This window comes from Nomascus leucogenys, unplaced genomic scaffold (genome assembly GCF_006542625.1).
Source record: "Nomascus leucogenys isolate Asia unplaced genomic scaffold, Asia_NLE_v1 Super-Scaffold_3068, whole genome shotgun sequence".
Lineage (NCBI taxonomy): Eukaryota > Metazoa > Chordata > Mammalia > Primates > Hylobatidae > Nomascus > Nomascus leucogenys.
The window spans coordinates 132,856-156,700 of NW_022095790.1; the positions used below are offsets into that span (position 1 = coordinate 132,856).

At 52.8% G+C, this 23,845-nt stretch overlaps 1 protein-coding gene across 3 annotated transcripts; it reads left to right on the forward strand.

Annotated features, from left to right (window-relative positions):
* Positions 1–473: 473 nt before the first annotated feature.
* On the forward strand, positions 474–23,845 carry LOC100600820 (beta-glucuronidase). 3 transcript variants are annotated; one of them, XM_030808554.1, is made up of 12 exons: positions 474–683; positions 3,290–3,475; positions 3,776–3,960; positions 4,146–4,288; positions 7,152–7,339; positions 8,289–8,441; positions 8,656–8,834; positions 8,919–9,065; positions 13,233–13,317; positions 15,712–15,888; positions 19,754–19,889; positions 23,466–23,845. In XM_030808554.1, exons 1-12 carry the CDS (start codon positions 474–476, stop codon positions 23,630–23,632), a joined length of 1,956 nt encoding a protein of 651 aa, XP_030664414.1. In that variant the 3' UTR covers positions 23,633–23,845. The 3 variants fall into 3 exon arrangements, with proteins under 3 accessions (XP_030664414.1, XP_030664415.1, XP_030664416.1); XM_030808555.1 differs by lacking the exons at positions 474–683; positions 3,776–3,960; XM_030808556.1 differs by lacking the exons at positions 474–683; positions 3,776–3,960; positions 4,146–4,288 and having other exon boundaries at positions 3,345–3,475.

A 23,845-nucleotide genomic window follows, 5' to 3' on the forward strand; every position in this document is an offset into this window, starting at 1 on the left:
GGGTCAAGGCTACGGCCGCATCCTAAGGACGTGCATCCCTGCAAGAGGCTGCATCTGCCAGGCATGGAAGAGGCTCCGCTGGGGCCTCCTCGAATTCCTGCTGGGGAAAGCAAGTGGAGGTGCTCCTTGAAGAAATGGGGATCCCACCGATCTCAGGGGTTCTGTCCTGGCCTGTGGCCCTGGATCGTCCAGCCTGGGCCAGGGTGGGGAGCAGACCTCGCCCTTATTGGCTGGGGCTGAGGGTGAGGGTCCCGTTTCCCCAGAGGCCTAGCCTGGCGTTCCAGCCGCAAGCCCCAATGGGCAGCGCCCGGCCCCGCCCCGCCCCTCCAGGCTGGCACTCATCCTGAACCAAGATTGCGCAGACAGCCTCGGGGGCGTCACGCCACCGGGGAGTGTCACGCTACCCGCCCTACGGGCACCTCCCGCGCTGCTCTTAACCCCGCAGATGGTGGCCGAGCGGGGGTGCGGGAAGCATGGCCCTGAGGACGCTGGTGGCCTGGGCGGCTCTCGGGCCGCTGTTGTGGGGCTGCGCCCTGGCGCTGCAGGGCGGGATGCTGTACCCCCAGGAGAGCCCGTCGCGGGAGCGCAAGGAGCTGGACGGCCTCTGGAGCTTCCGCGCCGACTTCTCCGACAATCGACGCCGGGGCTTCGAAGAGCAGTGGTACCGGCGGCCGCTGCGGGAGGTGCGATCTCCGGGCAGGGCCGGCAGGCGCCCGGAAGCCCGGCGGTGGGAGTCGGAGAGCCCGGGCCCCCTCAAGCTCCTTCCCCTGGGCGTCCCCAGCTAGGGGCCCGCAGGAGGTTAAAGGTCAATGGGCTGGGGTTGGGGGACGGGGGAACGGGAGCACCCTGGAGGGCTGGGGTGGAGGAGGCAGGAGGAGGCAGGAGGAGGAGAAAAGGCTTCTGCCGAGCCCCTTCCCGAGGTGAAGGCTGAGCCTGGGCAGTGTCCTTCCTTTTAATATTTATTTTTAATTAAAAAATTTTTTTTGAGACTGGGTTTGCCCCTGTCTCCCAGGCTGGAACGGAGTGGCACCATCCTAACTTCTGAGCTCCAGCAGTTCTCCCGCCCCAGCCTTGCAGTTTAGCTGGGGCCACCACGCCTGGCTAATTTAAAACAAAACAAAAACAAAAACAAACAAAAAAAAACTACCTTATCCAGACTCGGTGGCTCCCAGCACTTTGGGAGAAGGAGGCGGGCGAATCACCTGAGGCCAGGAGTTTGAGACCAGGCTGGCCAACATAACATGATGAAACCTCATCTCTACTAAAAGTATAAAATTAGCCGAGTGTGGTGGTTCATGCCTGTAATCCCGGCACTTTGGGAGGCCGAGGAGGGCGGATCAGGAGGTCAGGAGATGGAGACCATCCTGGCTAACATGGTGAAACCCCGTCTCTACTAAAAATACAAAAGAATTAGCTGGGCGTGGTGGCGGGAGCCTGTAGTCCCAGCTACTCAAGAGGCTGAGGCAGGAGAACGGTGTGAACCCGGGAGGTGGAGCTTGCAGTGAGCCGAGATTGTGCCACTGCACTCCAGCCTGGGCAGCAGAGCGAGACTTCGTCTCAAAAACAAAACAAAACTCAACAAAAAAAAACTTTTTTTTTTTTTTTTTTTTTTTAAGATACAGGGTCTCTTGGCCGGGTGCAGTGGCTCACGCCTGTAATCACAGCACTTTGGGAGGCTGAGGCGGGTAGATCACAAGGTTAAGAGATCGAGACCATCCTGGCTAACACGGTGAAACCCCGTCTCTACTAAAAACACAAAAACATTAGCCAGGCGTGTTGGCCGGTGCCTGTAGTCCCAGCTACTCTGGAGGCTGAGGCAGGAGAATGGCATGAACCTGGGAGGCGGAGCTTGCAATGAGCTGAGATCGCGTCACTGTACTCCAGTCTGGCGACAGAGCGAGACTCCGTCTCAAAAAAAAAAAAAAAAAGGGTCTCGGTCTCACTACATTTCCCAGGCTGGTCTCGAACTCCTGGCCTCAAGACATCCTCCCACGTTGACCTCCCAAAGCACTGATTACAGGCATGAGCCACCCACACATTCGTCTGGCCAGAGTGACAGGTGCTGCACAAGCTGGGCAAGGGGATAGGGAGGAGGGGACAGTTTAGACGTCCTGAGGTCAGCTCTGCTGAGGAAAGAAGGTCCCTTGGTTTTCATGGTTCAGATAGAGGACAGGACCTGACATCAGGCCAAGGACGCCACCCCTGTTCCCCTCCTGACTTGGATGTGGTCAGCAGAAAAGTGGGACCCGGTGAGGTCTACATCCTCTTTTTCTGACTTTGTGCATTCAGTACAGGAGGGAGAGAGGAGGGGGCTGGGTGCCAGTGTGTCCGGAATTGGTGGGTTCTTGGTCTCACTTGGTGGGGGGTGCGGTGGGGGGTGGACGGTGGGGGCTGGAGGGGTGGGGGGTAGAGGGTGGGGTGGGGGTGGGGGTGGTTGGGGAAGGCTCAGGTATGGCGGGCTGCAGGTCCCGAGCCCTGCCCCACGGGGAGGCAGCTGAAGCCCAGCGAGAATTCCAGCCCAGCGCCTGCGGGCAGGCACTGCTGGGGGACCTGCCACACCCTCTGCAGCTGCTGGCCTGGGTGCTAAGCTCCTCACTGCCTGGGGCCGGTGGTGCTGGCTGGCCGCTCTGAGTGCGGGGCCCGCCGAGCCTATGCCCACCCGGAACTTGCGCTGGCCCGCAAGCGTCATGCGCAGCCCCGGTTCCCGCCAGCGCCTCTCCCGCCACACCTCCCTGCAAGCTGAGGGAGCCGGCTCCTGCCTAGGCCAGCCCAGATAGGGGCTCCCACAGTGCAGCGGCGGGCTGAAGGGCCCTTCCAGCATGGCCAGAGTGGGCACCGAGGCTGAGGAGGTGCGGAGAGCGAGCGAGGGCTGCCAGGGCTGCCAGCATGTTGTCACCTCTCACCAGTGCGTGCCCCACTCACAGTGTCCTAGGCAAAGGTCCCCCCATTCCCCCCAACCAGCCCTCCTCCCTGTGACAGGCAGTGGGCCATCTGCCTCTTAGTCACGGGTCTGAACCTTCTTGCCTCTGGCTGGGATGTGGCCCTGGGCTCGCCCCTGTCTCAGGAGATATTGGGCCCCATCCACTCCGAGGAGGAACTTCTGCCCCACTGGCCCAGGTGCACAAACCGCCCTGGCAGTTGACCTGTCATCAGCAAGTTATGTCTGTTCTGCCAAGAGTCCCCGCTATGTGTCAGGGCTTGCGCTAGGCCTGGGGTCACAGCTGTGCAGCACACTGGTCCCGGATCACTTTGGGGGCCTAGGAGCTGAGCTCGGTCCTTCTCTCCACAGTCAGGCCCCACCCTGGACATGCCAGTTCCGTCCAGCTTCAACGACATCGGCCAGGACTGGCGTCTGTGGGATTTTGTCGGTTGGGTGTGGTACGAACGGGAGGTGATCCTGCCAGAGCGATGGACCCAGGACCTGCGCACAAGAGTGGTGCTGAGGATTGGCAGTGCCCACTCCTATGCCATCGTGGTCAGTGCGGCCAGGAGCAGGCAGGGCGGATGGGTGGGCACGGCTGCTGAACAGCATGGGACCTCCAGCTGCCACCCACAGTGTGTCTGCAGGGGTGGGATGGTGGGGGGTCCTGCCCTGCCCTGGGGGCTGTGCCCTGTATAGGGGGATAGGTGGCCTGATCTACGGATGTTATTCTTCCTGTCTGGCTGGCAGGCCCCAGAGCCCCATGCTGCAGGTTATGTGAGGGAGTGCCTGATAGCAGGGCCCCTCCTCATGCACTGACCTGCCGCCCCCTCCCCATGTCTCCTGTGTCTGCAGTGGGTGAATGGGGTCCACACGCTAGAGCATGAGGGGGGCTACCTCCCCTTCGAGGCCGATATCAGCAACTTGGTCCAGGTAGGGGCCCTGCCCTCCTGGCTCCGCATCACTATCGCCATCAACAACACACTCACCCCCTCCACCCTGCCACCAGGGACCATCCAGTACATGAACGACACCTCCAAGTGGGTACCATCCTGCCTCCATTGCACGCACCCACCTTCCCGCCCCACCCTGTGGTCTTCCTGCTAGGGACAAGGTGGCCTTCGCAGAGTGGAGGTCCTGGATCTGGGGAGGCTGGGGAGGCATGTAAGCTGAGGTCAGGGGACCCAGGGCAAGGGCCCAGCGAACCACAGTCCTCCCACCCTAGGTATCCCAAGGGTTACTTTGTACAGAACATATACTTTGACTTCTTCAACTATGCGGGACTGCAGCGGTCTGTACTTCTGTACACAACACCCACCACCTACATCGATGACATCACCGTCACCACCGACGTGGAGCAAGACAGTGGTGAGGGCTTCTGGTAGGATCCTCCCTCAGCGGGCCCAGGGTGGCTCTGTTTGTTCCCTGTTTGGAAAGCTCTCCCAGGAAAAAGGTTCTCCCAGCATCTCTACACCCTCACAGGTTCCCATCCACCTACAAAGCTAAAATCCAGCCTGTCTGAGCGGGCACGGTCTCCCAAAATCACCTGTGTGGTTGACTTCACTTTGAGAAGAGGAGTCTGGCCTAAGGTCACACAGCTCAGGGTGGCCATCCTGTCCCATTGCCACTGTGCTGCTCTCACTCCAGCTCCCCTTGCTACATACACATCATGCTCAAGGAACAGGCAGCTTTGGGGGCCCGGGCATGGTGGCTCATGCCTGTCATCCAGCACATTGCAAGGAGGCCCTGGTAGAAGGATCACTTGAGGCTAGTAGTTCAAGACCAGCCTGAGCAACATAGCAAGGCCATCACTACGAAAAATTAAAAAATTAGCCAGGCATGGTGATGCGTGCCGGTAGTCCCAGCTGCTGAGGCAGGAGAATCACTTGAGCCTGGGAGGTCAAGGGTGCAGTGAGCTATGACCGTGCCACTGCACTCTGGTCTGGTCTGGGCAACAGAGGGAGACCCTGTCTTTCTTTCTCTCTTTTTTTCTTTTTTGAGATGGAGTCTCACTCTGTTGCCAGGCTGGAAGGCAATGGTGTGATCTCGGCTCACTGCAACCTCTGCCTCCTGGGTTCAAGCGATTCCCTTCCCTCAACCTCCCGAGTAGCTGGGATTACAGGCACCTGCCACCAGGCCGGGCTAATTTTTGTATTTTTTTTTTCAGTAGAGACGGGGTTTCACCATGTTGGCCTGACTGGTCTTGAACTCCTAACCTCAGGTGATCCACCCTCCTCAGCCTGCCCAAGTGCAAGGATTACAGGTGTGAGCCACTGCGCCCAGCTGGGATACCTTTTTTTTTTTTTTTTGAGATGGAGTCTTGCTCTGTTGCCCAGGCTGGAGTGCGATCTTGGCTCACTGCAACCTCCGCCTCCGGGGTTCAAGCAATTTTCCTGCCTCAGCCTCCCAAGCAGCTGGGACTACAGGCATGCGCCACCACATCCAGCTAATTTTTGTATTTTTAATAGAGACAGAGTTTCACCATGTTGGCCAGGCTGGTTCGAACTCCTGACTTCAGGATCCACCCTCCTCAGCCTCCCAAAATGCTGGGATTACGGGTGTGAGCCACCGCACCCGGCCTGGGATATTCTGTATTTAAGAAAAATTTTTGTTTTGAGCTTTTTTCTTTCTAAAAATATATCGTTTTCTCTTTCTGAGATGAGGTCTTGCACTGTGGCCCAGGCTGGAGTGCAGTGGTGAGATTATTGACAGCTGTTGTGGGGCTGCAGTTCTAAGTGTAAAATAATTTAGGCTGGGTGTGGTGGCTAATGCCTGTCATCCCAGCACTTTGAGAGTCCAAGGTGGGCAGATCACTTGAGCTGCAAAGTTTGAGACCAGCCTGGGCAACATAGTGAGACCCTGTCTGAGAAAAAATAAATAAATAAAATAAATGAATAAAAAAGAATTTAAAAAAGAATCACACAGCAAAGGCTATGCAGCATAGAGCAATTTATTGCCAAGGAAAACTATTTTGGAAGTTAAGTTTTGAACAGCCTGGGTGCACTGGCTCATGCCTGTAATCCCAGCACTTTTGGAGGCCGAGGTGGGTGGATCACTTGAGCTCAGAAGTTCAAACCAGCTTAGCCAACATTAGCTGGGCATTGTGGTGTGAGCCTGCAATCCCAGCTACTCAGGAGGTTGAGATGGGAGAATTGCTTGAACCCGGGAGGTGGAGGTTGCAGTCAGCTGAGATTGCAACACTGCACTCCAGCCTAGGCGACAGAGCGACACCCCATCTCAAAAAAAATGGTAAAGTGCAGAATGCACAGTTTACCCTGAGACAGAGAATTCAGGACAGGCTGCTCGTAAGGATGAGACAGCGCCGATTATTACTGGGGAAACTCCCTTTCTGGGAGTCTTCCATGATGAATTCCTAAGGAGCTGGGAAGAGGTGTTACTGTAAGCACAGGTCCTCTGGTTGCACATGCGTAGTAGCTGTACATGCTTGTTCACACGTCACGTGTCTCAGCACCGTGGTTGGCATGTCCGAAGGACACGGTCACTTCCTTGACTACCTACCCTGCCTCGAGATCATAGCTCACTGCAGCCCCGAACTCCTGGCTCAAGCAATCCTCCCACTTCAGCCTCCCAAGTAGCTGGGGCTGCAGGGGCTGCTGGGGCTGCAGGCACGCACCACCACGCCTGGCTGATTGTTTGTATTTTTAGGGAAGACGTGGTTTCCCTATGTTACCCAGGCTGGTCTTGAACTCCTGGTCTCAAGCGATCCTCCTACCTCAGCCTCCCCAAGTGTTGGGATTACAGGTGTGACCACTGCGCCTGGCCAAAAAAATCTTTTTTTAAATTAAAAAAAGCACCGGGTGTGGTGGCTCATACCTGTAACCCCAGCACTTTGGGAGGCTAAGGCAGGTGGATCACCTGAGGTCAGGGGTTCGAGACCAGCCTGGCCAACATGGCAAGACCCCATCTCTACTAAAAATATAAAAATTCGCCGGGCATGGTGGTGCACATCTATAATCCCAGGTACTTGGGAGGCTGAGGCAGGAGAATCACCTGAACCCCAGAGGTGGAGGTTGCAGTGAGCCAAGATCATGCCACTGCACTCCAGCCTGGGGGACAGAGTGAGACTCCGTCTCAAAAAAAAAAATTAAAAAATTTAAAAAAAAGCAACAGAAACAAATGGCTGCCTGGCAGCAGTGGCTGCAGGGCACTCCCGTTTGCGTGACTCAGGTCGTGTCCCTCCCTCAGCCCTGGTCTCTCTTGTTTCTTGCAGGGCTGGTGAATTACCAGATCTCTGTCAAGGGCAATAACCTGTTCGAGTTGGAAGTGCGTCTTTTGGATGCAGAAAACAAAGTTGTGGCAAACGGGTCTGTGACCCAGGGCCAACTGAAGGTGCCGGGTGCCAGCCTCTGGTGGCCGTATCTGATGCACGAACGCCCCGCCTATCTGTACTCGTTGGAGGTAATGGTGGTTTGGGACATGCCTAAGGGAGGTCTTTTGCCCCCATCTGGTGACCCCGGCTTCAGCAGGAGCCCAAGGCAGGTGGACGGGCAGGCATGGTCCTCTGAGCTTTCTGATGTTTCTCACCCTTGGTGGGAGGCCCAGTGTTTTTTTTTCTTTTTTTTTTTGAGATGGTCTTACTCTGTCACCCAGGCTGGAGTGCAATGGCCTGATCACAGCTCACTGCAGCCTGGAACTCTCAGCCTGCAGCAGTCCTCCTACCTTGGCCTCCTGAGTAGCTGGGACTACAGGCACATGCCACCATGCCTGTCTAATAAAAAAAAGCATTTTGTAGGCTGGGCAGAGTGGCTCATGCCTATAATCTCAGCATTTTGGGAGGCTGAGGCACGTGGATCACTTGAGGCCAGGAGTTCGAGACCAGCCTGGCTAACATGGTGAAACCCCATCTCTACTAAAAATTTGAAAATTTTCTGGGCATGGTGTTGCACACCTGTAATTCCAGCTACTCGGGAGGCTGAGGTAGGAGAATTGCTTGAACTCAGGAGGCAGAGGCCGTAGTGAGCTGAGATCACACCACTGCACTCCAGCCTGGGGGACAGAGTGAGAATCTCAAAAAAAAATTTTTTTTTATAGAGATGGGTCACAGTCTGTCGCCAGGCTAGTCTTGAGTTACTGGTCTCAAGTGATCCTCCTGCCTTAGCCCCCAAAGTGTGAGATCTCCAGGCATGAGCCTCCTCGTCTGGTCAAGGGGAATGCCCCAGGGTAGGCCCCATTTTGAAGGGCAGGTCCCAGGGTCAGCCAGGGAAGGGCAGAGCCTCTGATTGCTGTATCTCTGCTTACAGGCCCAGAGGCGGCTGCTGGGGTGCACGAGGGGCCTTCCTGCCAGAGGGCAGGCCGGATGGGGCTCAGGCTGTCAGGGTGCTCACACCTGGCACTTTGGCTGTCGTAGGTGCGGCTGACTGCACAGACGTCACTGGGGCCTGTGTCTGACTTCTACACGCTCCCTGTGGGGATCCGCACTGTGGCTGTCACCGAGAGCCAGTTCCTCATCAATGGGAAACCTTTCTATTTCCACGGCGTCAACAAGCACGAGGATGCGGACGTGCGTCGGGGCTCCTGGGTCCTTGTGGGGGCTGCTTCTGGTCACCCTCCACTTTCACCTTCCCTGCGTCCTGCAGTTGAGGGCAGCTCAAGGCAATGAGGCAAATGGCTCCAAATGGAGAGGGGGCTCCTGGGGTGGCTCTCCAGGGTCCTGGCTCTCGGAGGAAGTGCAGCTTTAACAGGGACAGGGGTCACTCGGCTCTGCTGTCTCCTAGATCCGAGGGAAGGGCTTTGACTGGCCGCTGCTGGTGAAGGACTTCAACCTGCTTCGCTGGCTTGGTGCCAACGCCTTCCGCACCAGCCACTACCCCTATGCGGAGGAAGTGCTGCAGATGTGTGACCGCCATGGGATTGTGGTCATCGATGAGTGTCCCGGCGTGGGCCTGGCGCTGCCGTGAGTCCCCGCTGTGCACCTGCTCTGCCTGCCCAGCCTGGGGGCCTCACCATGACCCTCTGTCCCTTCCCTCCTGGCCTGCAGGCAGTTCTTCAACAACGTGTCTCTGCATCACCACGTGCAGGTGATGGAGGAAGTGGTGCGTAGGGACAAGAACCACCCCGCCGTCGTGATGTGGTCTGTGGCCAATGAGCCTGCGTCCCACCTAGAATCCGCTGGCTACTACTTGAAGTGAGTTCCCCCTGCCTGCCCTCGGCTAGATTGGGAAGGAGATCCTGGCAGGTGGCTGGCTGGGGTGGGCGTGTGCTGTTCAAGATCAGCCTCATGTTCAGCCCAATGGGAAGGTCGTCCATACCCGGAAAGTTCAGGGGACAAAATATCTACCCACCCAAATTGTGGTTTTCTTTTTATTTATTTATTTTTAATTTTTGAGATGGAGTCTCACTGTGTCGCCCAGGCTGGAGTGTGGTGGCATGATCTTGGCTCACTACAACCTCTGCCTCCTGGGTTCAAGTGATTCTCCTGCCTCAGCCTCCTGAGTAGCTAGGATTACAGGCACCCATGAGCCACTTTGCCTGGACTTTTTTTTTTTTTTTTTTCCAAAACAGGTTCTCACTCTGGTTGCCCAGGTTGGAGTGCAGCGGTACTATCTTGGCTCACTGCTGCCTCGACTTCTCAGGCTCAGGTGATCCTCCTGCCTCAGCCTCCCAAGTAGCTGGGATTCTAGATGTGTGTCATCACACCCAGCTAATTTTTGCTTTTTTTTTTTGATATGGAGTCTCCCTCTGTTGCCCAGGCTGGAGTGCAGGGGCATGATCTCAGCTCACTGCAATCTCCACCTCCCGGGTTCAAGTGATTCTCCAGCCTCAGCCTCCTGAGTAGCTGTGATTACAGGCCTGTGCCACCACGCCCAGGTAACTTTTGCTTTTTTTTTTTTTTCTTTTGAGATGGAGTCTCACTCTGCGGCCAGGCTGGAGTGCAGTGGTGCAATCTCAGCTCACTGAAACCTTTACCTCCCAGGTTCAAGTGATTCTCCTGCCTCAGCCTCCTGAGTAGTTGGGACTATAGGCACTCACCAACATACCCTGCTAATTTTTGTATTTTTAGTAGAGATGGGGTTTCACCAGTTTGGCCAGGGTGGTCTCAATCTCTTGATCTCATGATCCGCCCGTCTCGGCCTCCCGAAGTGCTGGGATTACAGGCGTGAGCCACCGTGCCTGGCCAACTTTTGCATTTTTCAGTAGGGACGGGGTTTCACTATGTTCAGCCAGGCTGGTCTTGGACTCCTGAACTCAGGAGATCCACTTACCTCGGCCTCCCAGAGTGCTGGGATTACAGGTGTGAGCCACCGTGCCCGGCTAATTTTTGTATTTTTAGTAGAGACTGGGTTTCACCATGTGTGCCAGGCTGGCCTGGAGCTCCTGGCCTCTAGTGATCTTCCTGCCTCAGCTTCCTAAAGTGCAGGGATTACAGGTGTTAACCACCGCCACCGGCCCCCTTTTCTTCCTTACAATCATGCAGTTGTAACTCAGCGTTCAGAGTTGGATTTTTCACTTTGAGTAGAGGCAGGAGAGGTGGTAGAAATGCTTCTTGACTCATACAGCACACCCCAATTTCATGCAGTGCTTTGGGCTGAGCCAAGTCTGCAGCAGGCAGAAGGCTCTGAGAAGTTGTTGCAGGCTGGGCCAAGGACAATTCAGAGCTCGGGGCACAGGGGTGTGCTCAGCAGGACTGGGTGGACAGGACGTTTGTTGCGAAGGGGAAGAGTACAGGCTTCCAGGAGCAGGTGTTGGAGGCTTCTTTGGGAGGTGGACAGAGGAGATGCCTGTTTTCTGGGGCAGGATTTGGAGGGAGCCACCCAGGCTGGAGAGGTTCAGCCAGGCTGTCACAAGGCTTTGAAGTTTCCCATCTGAGAGCCTGGCTGTGGGAGAGTGTGGGTTTGGAACTTGAGGCCAGGGGGTTCTGTTCTGACCTGTGCCAGCCACAGCCTTCGGATGGGCAGGGCAATGATGGGGGAGGGCGTGAAAGAAGAAATTAACTGAGGAAAGAGAAGAGGAAAACAGGCTTCAACAACAGTCTAGGCCGGGTGCAGTGGCTCACGCCTGTAATCCCAGCACTTTGGGAGGCCAAGGTGGGTGGGTCACCTGAGGTCAGGAGTTGGAGACCAGCCTGGCCAACAGATATTGAAACCCCATCTCTACTAAAAATACAAAAATTAGCCAGGCACGGAGGTGGGCGCCTATAATCCCAGTTACTTGGGAGGCTGAGGCAGGAGAATCGCTTGAACCCGGGAGGCGGAGGTTGTAGTGAGCCGAGATCATGCCATTGCACTCCAGCCTGGGCTACAGAGTGAGATTCTGTCTCTCAAAACAAACAAACAAACAAACAAACAAACAAACAAACAAACAAAAACAGTCTACTGTGGAGGCCTTGGGCGGGTGCTGGGAGCTCTGAGCATGGATGGGTCCTTCTGTTGGGTTTTTCTTCCCTTCATCCCTCCTGGTTAACTCTACTCGGCATAAGGGCTGTTTCTTCTTTTTTTGTTTTTGTTTTTGTTTTGTTTTGTTTTTGAGATGGAGTTTTGCTCTTGTTGCCCAGGCTGGAGTGCAATGGTGCGATCTCAGTCCACCCCAACCTCTGGCTTCTGGGTTCAAGTGATTCTCCTGCCTCAGCCTCCTGAGTAGCTGGGACTACAGGCACATGCCACCATGCCTGGCTAATTTTGTATTTTTAGTAGAGACGTGGTTTCTCCATGTTGGTCAGGCTGGTCTCGAACTCCTGACCTAGTGATCTGCCTGCCTCGGCTTCCTGAAGTGCTGGGATTACAGGTGTGAGCCACTGGGCCCAGCCTGAGGGCCATTTCTTCTATAAGGCTGTCCCTGACTCTCCAGTCCAAGTTATATTTATTGTCTCGCAGAGCCCAATTCCTGCCACCACTTGTCACTTCCATTCGCAACATTTCTTTCATTGTTTCGTTTTTCAGAGTCAGGGTCTTGCTCTGTTCCCCAGGATGGAGTGCAGTGGTGCAATCACGGCTTGTTGCCACCTCGGCCTCCTGGGCTTAAGTGATCCTCCCCATTCAGCCTCCCAAATACCTGGGACCACAGGTGTGCAACGCCATGCCAGGCTAAGTTTAAAATTTTTTTTTTCCCGAGATGGAGTCTTGCTCTGTTGCCCAGGCTGGAGAGTAGTAGTGCAATCTCGGCTCACTGCAATCTCTGCCTTCTGGGTGCAAGCAATTCTCCTGCCTCAGCCTCATGTGCAGCTGGCATTATAGGTGTGTGCCACTGTGTCTGGCTAGTTTTTTTTTTTTTTTTTTTTTTTTTTTGTAGAGATGGAATTCCACCATGCTGGCCAGGCTGGTCTGAAACTCTTGATCTCATGATCCACCCGCCTCGGCCTCCCAAAGTGCTGGGATTACAGGCGTGAGCCACCATGCCCACCCCTAATTTTTAAATTTGTTGTAGAAGCAAGGTCTTGCTATGTTGCCCAGGCTGGTCTTGAACTCCTGGTCTCAGTAAGCCTCCCAAAATGCTGGGATTCTAGGTGTGAGCCACCTTGCCCGGCACTTGCACCATTTCTCTGTGCATGCGTCTCCACTCCCACTGCCCAGGACCTGTGGACTTAGATTTGAGTCACTGCTGAGAACCTCTCACCCAGCCCTATGCCTACCTCCCAGGGAGTGCCCCTGTTTGCTTGATGCATTAATAAATACCCCACCCAAATCTGCATCCATCCACTCCTGTGTTCAAGAGCTGTTTCAGGGAGTCAACTTCATTTTTGCCAGTGTTCAGCCCAGTGGCCTCATCTCTGTGTACCTGGAAGAGTGGCTGCTCCTCTTGGGGGATAGGATTCGGGAGATGGGGGGAGAAAGAGTGATGTTAGAGAGCTCAGTCTAGGACTAGAAGATCATATGCCCTTACGTAAAATACATCTCAAGTTAGGGAAGAAAGCAGAGGCTCCACGCTTTGTTTTTTTTTTTTCTTTTTTTGTTTTTGTTTTTTTGTTTGTTTTGAGATAGGTCTTGCTCTGTGGACCAGGCTGGAGTGCAGTGGCACGATCTCGGCTCACTGCAACCTCCACCTCGGGGGTTCAAGTGATTCTTGTGCCTCAGCCTCCCGAGTAGCTGGGGTTACAGACATGCGCCACCATGCCTGGCTAATTTTTGTTTTTGTAGTAGAGATGGGGTTTTGCCATGTTAGCCAGGCTGATCTTGAACTCCTGACCTCAAGTGATCCACCCACCTTGGCCTCCCAAAGTGCTGGGATTACAGGTGTGAACCATCATGCCTGGCCCCGTGTTGTGTTCTGGCGGGGGAAGATGGGACAGAGAGGATGGGAGGGTGTCTGAGCCATTCCTGGACTGATGGAACCTGTGTCTTCTGCCTTTTGTGGACAGGATGGTGATCGCTCACACCAAAGCCTTGGACCCCTCCCGGCCTGTGACCTTTGTGTCCAAATCCAACTATACAGCAGACAAGGCGGTGAGCCTGGGAGTCCCCACCCCACTTCTCTCTGCCTTTGCCTGGGTTTGTCCTGAAGCCTGCTCATGGGGACAGCTGGAAAGAACCATGCGCTGCCAGTCTGGGTTTTATTTCACTTTCTTTTTTACTTAAAAAGATAGAGACAGGGTCTTGCCACGTTGCCCAGACTGGTCTCCAACTCCTGGGCTCAAGCGATCCTCCTGCCTTGGCCTCCCAAAGGGCTGGGGTTACAGGTGTGGGCCACCACACCCCGGCTGCAGCCAGTCTGTTTTCACAGATTGTCTTTGGGTTAATGAGAATTCTCCCCCTGCTTACTCGCCAGGCAGTGTGGCTTTCTCAATCCAAGGAGGCTGGGCATAGGGAGATGGGATTTGTTTGCTCAGTTTGGACTCGGCATTTTTTGCACTTTGATTTAATAGACATAAAATGTCTAAGGTTTTAGGGAGCTTAGAGTTCATCTGGCCCACACCTGGCTGATGAGAATCTCTAGGGCAAGTTTTTATGAAATGCCAGATCTCTGCATTCTGAGATCCTGATTTAGTAAGTCCAGGGTTGGAACCTGAGTTTTTCTTTTTCTTTTGTAGAGGCAATGTCCTACTCTGTTGCCCTGGCTGGCATGCAGTGGTGCGATCACAGCTCACTGCAGCCTTGAATTCCTGGGCCCAAGTAATCCTCCTGCCTCAGCCTCCCAAGTAGCTGGGACTCCAGGTTTTCACCACCGCGCCTGGCTAATTTTATATTTTTTTTGTAGAGGTGGGATCTCTATGTTGCCCAGGCTGGTCTCAAACTCTTCAGCTCAAGTGATATCCTGCCTTGGCCTCCCAAAGTGCTGGGATTAGAGGCACGAGCCACAGTGCCTGGCTGACATTAGCATTTTTTTTTCTTTCTTTCTTTTTTTTTTTTTTTGAGTTGGAGTCTTCCTCTGTTGCCCAGGCTTCAGTGACATGGTGCAGCCTCAGCTCACTGTAACCTCCTCCTCCCAGGTTCAAGCAATTCTGCCTCAGCCTCCTGAGTAGCTGGGATTACAGGTGCACGCCACCACACCTGGCTTTTTTGTATTTTTTAGTAGAGATGGGGTTTTGCCACGTTAGCCAGGCTGGTCTCAAACTGCTGATCTCAGGTGATCTGCCCACTTTGGCCTCCCAACGTGCTGGGATTACAGGCGTCAGCCACCGCACCCGGCCAGCATTTTTACTAGAAAGAAGTGTGTTCAGGACGCATTAGAAACTAGCCAGTTGGACACAGAAGCCCGTGCTGCTCAGCCGTGAGCACTGCTGTGCTGAAGCTTGGGGTGGTCCCACTCGGTCTTCTCTGCCATGCTCTCAGGACGGACTCTTCCAGGCCCTCTGCAGCCCACAGTGCTGCCTCGTGAAAGCTGCCTCAAGATTCTCTGTGACAGCCGGGCATGGTGGCTTACACCTATCATCCCAGCACTTTGGGAGGCCGAGGCAGGCAGATTTCTCGAGGTCAGGAGTTCAAGAGCAGCCCAGCCAACTGGTGAACCTTCGTTTCTACCAAAAATACAAAAAATTAGCTGGGCGTGGTGGCGCACGCCTGTAATCCTAGCTACTCGGGAGACTGAGGCATGAGAAGCACCTGATGGTGGGAGGCAGAGGTCGCAGTGAGCTGAGATGGCACCACTAACATTCTAGTCTGGGCGACAGAGCGTGAGATTCTGTCTCCAAAACGAAACAAAAAAAGATTCTCTGTGAGAATGACTGCATCAGCCCTTCGGGTGGGAGCGCTTCTCCAGGGCAAGGTGAGGGGAAGCCCAGTGATGGGAGTGCTGCCTGGAGAGGAGTCATTTCCAGTGGTGGGGGCCCTGGGCTTTGGCTGAGGACTGCGCTTTGGCAGCTGCTCTGCCTCTCACAGCCCTTCCCAGCTGCGCACGTTGTGAGCATCAGCACGGAGTCACAGGCCTGCCTCCTTTGGGCCACTCTGTGACCATGTTTCCTGCCTATGGAGCAGGGTAATTTCAGGATCTAAATTGGTGCACTTGGATGTTCTCAGCCCCAGGAGGCAGCTGTTCCCGTTCTAGGGTTTTTTTTTTTTTTCGGTAGAAATGAGGTCTTGCGATGTTGCCCAGGCTGGTCTCAAACTCCTGGGATCAAGCGATCCTCCCATCTTGGCCTCCCAATGTGCTGGGATTACAGGCATGAGCCACCATGCCCTGCTAATTTTTTTACTACTATTTTTTGTAGAGCTAGGGTCTTGCTGTGTTGCCCAGGCTGGTCTTGAACCCCTGGCCTTAAGCCATCCTCCTGCCTCAGCCTCCCAGAGTGCTGGGATTACATCCCCTTATTACCTTCTCTGCCAGAAGAGCCTCTGCATTGTGTGAGTGCTGAGTCATGCTGTCTTCTGGGTGCTGAACGGGCTCTGCCGCTCTGGTCCTAGGCTTCGTATGTGGATGTGATCTGTTTGAACAGCTACTACTCTTGGTATTACGACTTTGGGCACCTGGAGTTGATTCAGCGGCAGCTGGCCACCCAGTTTGAGAACTGGTATAAGAAGTATCAGAAGCCCATTATTCAGAGCGAGTATGGAGCAGAAACGATTGCAGGGTTTCACCAGGTAAGCAGTGTTGAGCTTTCTGCTTGTGTGTTCTCTAAGGGCAGAGATGTCACTCGCCTCCTCCAGCCTGCCCTGCGCCCACTGCACTGCTCCCCTCGCTTTAGCTTTGGGCTCATCTCCCACTGCCCCATCCACGTTTCCTCCCCGCCAGCAGCCAGGCCTCTGCCCCACTCGCTTGGTCCTCAGAGGTGGCCTCCTTACTGGCTTTGTTACCAGACAGGCTCCTATCACCCGTGCCCGAGTAGTCTTTCTTTTTTTTTGAGACAGAGTCTCACTCTGTTGCCCAGGCTGGAGTGCAGTGGCGCAATCTCGGCTCACTGCAAGCTCCGCCTCCCGGGTTCAAGCCATTCTCCTGCCTCAGCCTCTCGAGTAGCTGGGACTACAGGCGCCCACCACCACGCCTGGCTAATTTTTTGTATTTTTAGTAGAGACGGGGTTTCACTGTGTTAGCCAGGATGGTCTTGATCTCCTGACCTCATGATCCGCCCACCTTGGCCTCCCAAAGTGCTGGGATTACAGGCGTGAGCCACCACGCCTGGCCCCAAGTAGTCTTTCTAACAAATCCAAATTTGTATTTGTTTGTTTTTGAGACCGGGTCTCTCTGTCACCCAGGCTGGAGTGTGGTGGTGCGATCACTACTCACTGCAGCCTTAACCTCCTGGGCTCAAGTGATCCTCCCACCTGGGCCTCCTGAGTAGCTGGGACCATAGGCACATGCCAACGTGCCTGGCTAATTTTTTTACTTTTGTAGAGATGGGGTCTTGCTATATTGCCCAGGCTAGTCTTGAACTCTTGGGCTCAAGTGATCTCCTGCCTCAGGCTCCCAAAGTGCTGGGATTACAGGTGTGAGCCTCTGTGCCAGCCACAGATGAAAATTTTGGGAGTCCTGTCATTGGCTCCCCCAGGCCCACAGGACAAAGTCCTAACCCCTGGTCAGGACACTCAGTGTCCTCTGCTCTCTCCTGGGTTTTCATCCTCTTCCCCTCACTCCCAGCCACTGATCTGTTTCCACTGCACTCGTTTGCTCTCCTGCTCTTGCTTGAGCTGTTTCTTCTGCCTGGAATGCCCATGTTGACACCATAATCATCAAATAAAAGATCCTTTTTTAAAACTTTTTTTAGAGGTAGGATCTTGCTATGTTGTCCAGGCTGGTCTCGAACTCCTGGACTCAATTGATCTTCCTGCCTTGGCCTCCAAAAGAGCTGGGATTACAGGCGTGATCCCCTGTGCTAGCCTTTTTTTTTTTTTCAGGGTCTTGTTCTGTTGCCCAGGCTGAAGTGCAGTGGTGTCATCATAGCTCACTGCAGACTTGAACTCCTGGGCTGAAATGATTCCCCTGCATCAGCCTCCTGAGTAGCTGGGATGACAGGCATGCACCACCATGTGCAGACTATTTTTAAATTTTTTTGTAAAGATGGAGTCTCCCTATCAGGCTGGTCTGGAACTCCTGGCCTCATGTGATTCTCCTGCCTTGGAATCCCAAAATACTGGGAATCCCGGCATGAGACACCATGCCCAGCCTGTCCTCATTTTTTTAATCCATCTCATTTTTTTGTCCTCCTCACCAAAGACATATTGGTTTATCTTGTGAGGTTTTTTTTTCCTGTGGATTCCTGAACCCCGTCCAGCCCCTTTTTCCCACCCCAGCCAGCTCACACTTGTTTGTCACAGCTCCTGGGACTCTCGTTAACACACTGGGAACAGCCACCCACAGTGGACTGCGCTGTTCTGTTTGCACACTTAAATTTATGGTGCTTACAGAATGCCACTTCTGCAAACTAGTCAAGTAGGGGGAAGTGCACGCCTGCTCAACCTCTTTGAAAATGTAACCAGCTTTGATTTTTTTTTTAATTTTTAAAAATTTTTTCAGACAGAGTTTTGCTCTTGTCACCCAGGCTGGATTGCAATGGCACAATCTCGGCTCACGTACCTCCACCTCCTAGGTTCAAGTGATTCTTGTGCCTCAGCCTCCCGAGTAGCTGGGATTACAGGCATGCGCCACCATGCCTACCTCATTTTGTATTTTTAGTAGAGATGAGGTTTCACCATGTTGGTCAGGCTTGCCTTGAACTCCTGACCTCAAGTGATCCGCCCGCCTTGGCCTCCCAAAGTGCTGAGATTACAGGCATGAGCCACCGTGCCAAGCCCCAGCTCTGAATTCTTAAGAAACTCTTGAGAGGGTCTAGGTCAGTGCTGATAGAACCTCTGCAGTGCTGGGCATGGTGGCTCACACCTGGAATGCTAGCACTTTGGGAGCCCGAGGTCAGAGGATCTCTTGAGCCCAGGAGTTTGAGACCAGTCTGCACAACATAGACCCCATCTCTACAAAAAATTTAAAATTAGCTGGGCATGGTTATGAGTGCTTGTAGTCCAAGCCACTTGGGAGGCTGGTGGGAGGATTGTTTGAGCCCAGTAGGTTGAGGCTGCATTCAGCCATGATTGCACCACTGTACTCCCACCTGGGTGACAAAACAAAACAAAAACAAAGAAACTCTTGCAATGATGGAAATGTTCTATATTTGCACTGTCTGCAATGGTACACACTAGCTACACATGGCTATTGAAGTCCTGAGATATGACTAGGATAACTGAATTGATTTAGTTTAATTAAAAACCATTTTTTTGAGACAGCCTCACTCTGTTGCCCATGCTGGAGTGCAGTGGCATAATCACAGCTCACTGCTCAACCTCCTGGACTCAAGCGATCCTCCCTCCTTAGCCCCCAAAGTAGCTGGAACCGCAGGCGTGCGCCACCACGCCTGGCTAATAGTTTGATTTTTTGTAGAGACTGGGTCTCACTGTGTTGCCTAGATTAGTCTTGAACTCCTGGGCTCAAGTGATCCTCCTGCCTCAACCTCCAAAAGTGCTGGGATTAGAGACCTGAGCTACCATGCCCAGCCTAGTTTAGTTCAGATAATTAAATTATATATATATTAGAGACAGGGTCTCACTGTGTCACCCATGCTGGAGTGCAGTGGTGTGAACACAGCTCACTGCCGCTTCGATCTCTGGGGCTCAATCAGTCCTCCAACCTCAGTCTCCCAACTAGCTTGGACCACAGATGTGTGCCACTAGGCTTGGCTAATTTTTGTATTTTTTTGTAGAGATGGGGGTCTTGCTATGGTACCCAGGCTGGTCTTGAACTCCTGGGCTCAAGCAGTCCTTCCACCTCAGCCTCCCAAAGTGGTGGGATGACAGGCATGAGCCACTGCACCTGGCCCAAAGACATATTTTTACCTGTAGTGTAGTTCAGCTTTAAGACTGTACCAGCAGATAGAGGTGGAAAAGTAATGTAAAGTGAATATCAAATTACGTTTATAAATAAAGCAGTTGCTCAGCCGGGCGCGGTGGCTCACGCTTGGAATCCCAGCACTTTGGGAGGCTTAGGCAGGCGGATCACGAGGTCAGCAGATCGAGACCATGGTGAAACCCTGTCTCTACTAAAAACACACAAAAAAAATTAGCCGGGCGTGGTGGCGGGCGCCTGTAGTCCCAGCTACTCGGAGAGGCTGAGGCAGGAGAATGGCGGGAACCTGGGGGGCGGAGCTTGCAGTGAGCCCAGATCGCGCCACTGCACTCCAGCCTGGGCGACAGAGCGAGACTCCATCTCAAAAAAAATAAATAAATAAAAATAAATAAATAAATAAATAAAGCAGTTGCTCATTAAGGTTTTTTTTTTTAAGCATCCTTTTTTATTCTGGGTTACATCATTCCCTAGCTGTCTTTACCTCAGTGAGTCCTGCAGTCACTATAGCCCCCTGCGAGGACAGATATTTTGGTCACCATCAAGTAGATCTTTATTTTTATCTAACGTTTACAATTCTGCCAGTTCTGACTCTTACATTCTCTTTGCCTTGAATCCCAGGATCCACCTCTGATGTTCACTGAAGAGTACCAGAAAAGTCTGCTAGAGCAGTACCATCTGGGTCTGGATCAAAAACGCAGAAAATACGTGGTTGGAGAGCTCATCTGGAATTTTGCCGATTTCATGACTGAACAGTGTAAGTGGCAGTTTGGCTCATGGGATAATGTACCCGTCCTTATTTTTTCAGGTTGCCTTTCCAATTCTAGCCATTTCGGTTGTAAGAATATTGGAAACAAAGTGGGGAAGCTGGTTTAATCCATGTAGGTTGTGTTGAGAATTTCCTAGGAAAAGTAAGTTGTGCTTAGGAAGTAGGAAAGCAGTCAGGCCCCCACCTCCCAAATATGGTCAAAAAGCAAACAGGAGAGTCTGCTATAGTGAATCGGAAAGGGCTGGCTTGCCTTTTTCTTGTCTATTTCATAGCCAAGGAGGAAGGAAAAGCGGGACCTCATTATGGATTTACTTTTGGGATACACTCATTATTCCATAGAAGGGTACAAAGCCTGAGAAGCTTAAGGTATTTCAGTCTGTTGTATATTACTCACTTGCGAAAAGCAGGCTCATCGAATACAGGTGAGTTTCAATGCATCTTGAATTTGGCAGCATTTAAAAGTCTTCAGGCCGGGTGTGGTGGCTCATTCCTGTAATCCCAGCACTTTGGGAAGCCAAGCTGGCCGGATCGCTTGAGGCCAGGAGTTCAAGACCAGCCTGTTCAGCATAGCAAGACCCCATCTCTATAAAAAATAAACAGATTAGCTAGGTGTGGTGGTGTGTGCCTGTAGTCCCAGCTGCTTTGGAGTCTGAGGCAGGCGGATAACCTGAGCACAGGAGTTGGAGGCTGCAGTGAGCCCAGAGAGCCTGGGCAACAGAGTGAGACTTGTCTTTAAAAAACAAAATTGGTCTTCAAAGAGAATAACATCTGCACTCTCATATGAGGATGGACGAGGGGCTGCCAAGTTCGCAATGAATATGTCCCATTTCTTCTTAGTTTATGGACTTACCATAAACTGAAGATAGCAGTTTGGTGGGTTGGAGAAGGATATGGTGATGGCAGGAATTACAATACATTCCTTATAGGGGAAGACAGGCCTTTGAATGGTTAAAGCTTAAAAATGAGAATGGAAAAGAGCTGAACGAATGAACAAGATGAGGTGAGAAGGAAGAGGTAAAGGGAAAAAGAGAACAGGAAGCTCTCCTCTGCGTGACACCTGCGATAAATGGTCTCTGGGGACATCCCTGATGGCAGTTTTGTGGAGAGGTGCGAGGCTTTATGTGATAAGAAATGAGCTGCAGGCTGGGCGCGGTGGCTCATGCTTGTAATCCCGCACTTTGAGAGGCTGAGGTGGACAGATCACCTGAGGTGGGGACTTTGAGACCAGCCTGGCCAACATGGAGAAACCCTGGCTCTACTAAAAATACAAAATTAGCCAGTGTGGTGGTGCATGCCTGTAATGCCAGCCACTTGGGAAACTGAGACAGGAGAATTGGTTGAACCTGGGAGATGGAGGTTGCAATGAGCTAAGATCACACCACTGTACTCCAGCTTGGATGATAGAGTGAGAATTTTTTTTTTTTGAGATGGTGTTTTGCTCTTGTTTCCCAGGATGGAGTGCAGTGGTGCTATCTCAGCTCACTGCAGCCTCCGCTTCCCGGGTTCAAGCAATTCTCCTGCCTCGGCCTACAGATTAACTGGGATTACAGCCATGCGCCACCACACCCGGCTAATTTTGTATTTTTAGTAGAGACGGGGTTTCTCCATGTTGGTGAGGCTGGGCTTGAACTCCCGACCTCAGGTGATCTGCCTGCCTCAGCCTCCCAAAGTGCTGGGATTACAGGTGTGAGCCACCATGGCCAGCTGAGACTCTGTCTTAAAAAGAAAAAAATGAGCTGCATCACGTTGGGCAAGTCTTCTAAGCTTTTCATAAGCCTGTCCAGTGGGGATAATGCCACCTCCTTGTGGGTTGTTGTAAGGTCTGCATTTGATGAAGTACTTGGCGGTGCCTGTGTTCACTTACGGAAGAAACAGCCTTGAACCTTTTGGTGGGGAAGGCCTCCTTTCCATTTAACATTTCCATTTAGTGGTGTTCTCACCAGGGACAGAGAATGTCCTGAGAGCCCAGCCCTGACAGGTCGTTGCTAGCTGTGCTCCCCACCAGCCTCAGCTTGGGGGGAATGACCACCGGTGGTGGGTGCTGCCAAGCTGGATGTCAGCCCCGGTGGACTTTGAACTCCATGAGTAGGTCCCACATAGGCACCTGTGGCTGGTCAGGACCCTGGCTCCCACTAGGCGCTATCTCTTCAGAAAGGCCCAAGCCTTTTCAAGGGTAACTGTCCCAGATACCCCCAACCCTCTGCCTACCCAGTTACCAGACAGCTGGGTACCCAGCATGTAAACCTTAGTTTGCAAATAAAAGATAAACTTTTGGTATTTTTTTGGGGGGGGAACAGAGTTTCACTCTGTCCCCCGGCTGGAGTGCAATGGTGTGATCTCAGCTCACTGCAACCTCTGCCTCCTGGGTTCAAGCAATTCTCCTGCCTCAGCCTCCTGAGTAGCTGGGACTACAGGCACCCACCACCACGCCCAGATAATTTTTGTAGTTTTAGTACAGACGAGGTTTCACCATATTGTCCAGGCTGGTCTTGAACTCCTGACTTTGTGATCCACCTGCCTCGGCCTCCCAAAGTACTGGGATTACAGGCATGAGCCAATGTGCCCAGCCAGTTTTTGTATTTTTAGTAGAGATGGGGTTCCACCATGTTGGCCAGGCTGGTCTCCAACTCCTGACCTCAGGTGATCCACCTGCCTCAGCCTCCCAAAGTACTGGGATTACAGGCGTTAGCCACCACACCTGGCCACTGTTTTGGGTTTTTTCCCTAACAGACTAGAAAACTAGAAATTAACACACCAGGGAACCTGGGTGTTTGGGCAGAGCAGTGGTATTTAAATATTTCAAACCATAAATTGTCACTTCAGAGCAAGCATTCGGAGACTATAAGAGGACGTTTGGCTGAGCATGGTGGCTTGTGAGCATGGTGGCTTTTGCTTATAATCCCAGCACTTTGGGGAGATTGAGGAGGGCAGATTGCTTGAGCACAGTAGTTTGAGACCAGCCTGGACAACATAATGAGACCTTGTCTTTACTAAAAAATAAAAATAAAAAATTAGCCGGGCATGGTGGTTCTTTTTTTTTTTTTTTTTTTTTTTTGAGACGGAGTCTCGCTCTGTCGCCCAGGCTGGAGTGCAGTGGCGCAATCTCCGCTCACTGCAAGCTCCGCCTCCCGGGTTCACGCCATTCTCCTGCCTCAGCCTCTCCGAGTAGCTGGGACTACAGGCGCTCGCCACCACGCCCGGCTAATTTTTTTGTATTTTTAGTAGAGACAGGGTTTCACCGTGGTCTCGATCTCCTGACCTCGTGATCCGCCTGCCTCGGCCTCCCAAAGTGCTGGGATTACAAGCGTGAGCCACCGCGCCCGGCCTGGCATGGTGGTTCTTGAGAGGCTGAGGCAGGAGGATCGCCTGAGCCCAGGAGGTTGAGGCTGCAGTGAGCTATGATTGTTCTCTGCATTCCAGCCTGGGCGACAGTGAGATCATCTCAAAAAGAAAAAAAAAAAGACATTTGTATTTAGTGCCTACGTTGGATCCAGACTGGTTCTAACTTGACCCATCAGAAGTCATCTGAATCGCTTTGTGTCTTCTTTTTTTTTTTTTTTTTAGCACCGACGAGAGTACTGGGGAATAAAAAGGGGATCTTCACTCGGCAGAGACAACCAAAAAGTGCAGCGTTCCTTTTGCGAGAGAGATACTGGAAGATTGCCAATGAAACCAGGTATCCCCACTCAGTAGCCAAGTCACAATGTTTGGGAAACAGCCGGTTTACTTGAGCAAGACTGACACCACCTGCGTGTCCCTTCCTCCCCGCGTCAGGGCAACTTCCACAGCAGCAGAACAAGTGCCTCCTGGACTGTTCACGACAGACCAGAACGTTTCTGGTCTGGGTTCTGTGGTCATCTGTGCTAGCGGGGAACACTAAAGGTGGAAATAAAAGATTTTCTAGTATGGAAATAAAGAGTTGGCATGAAAGTGGCTACTGAAAA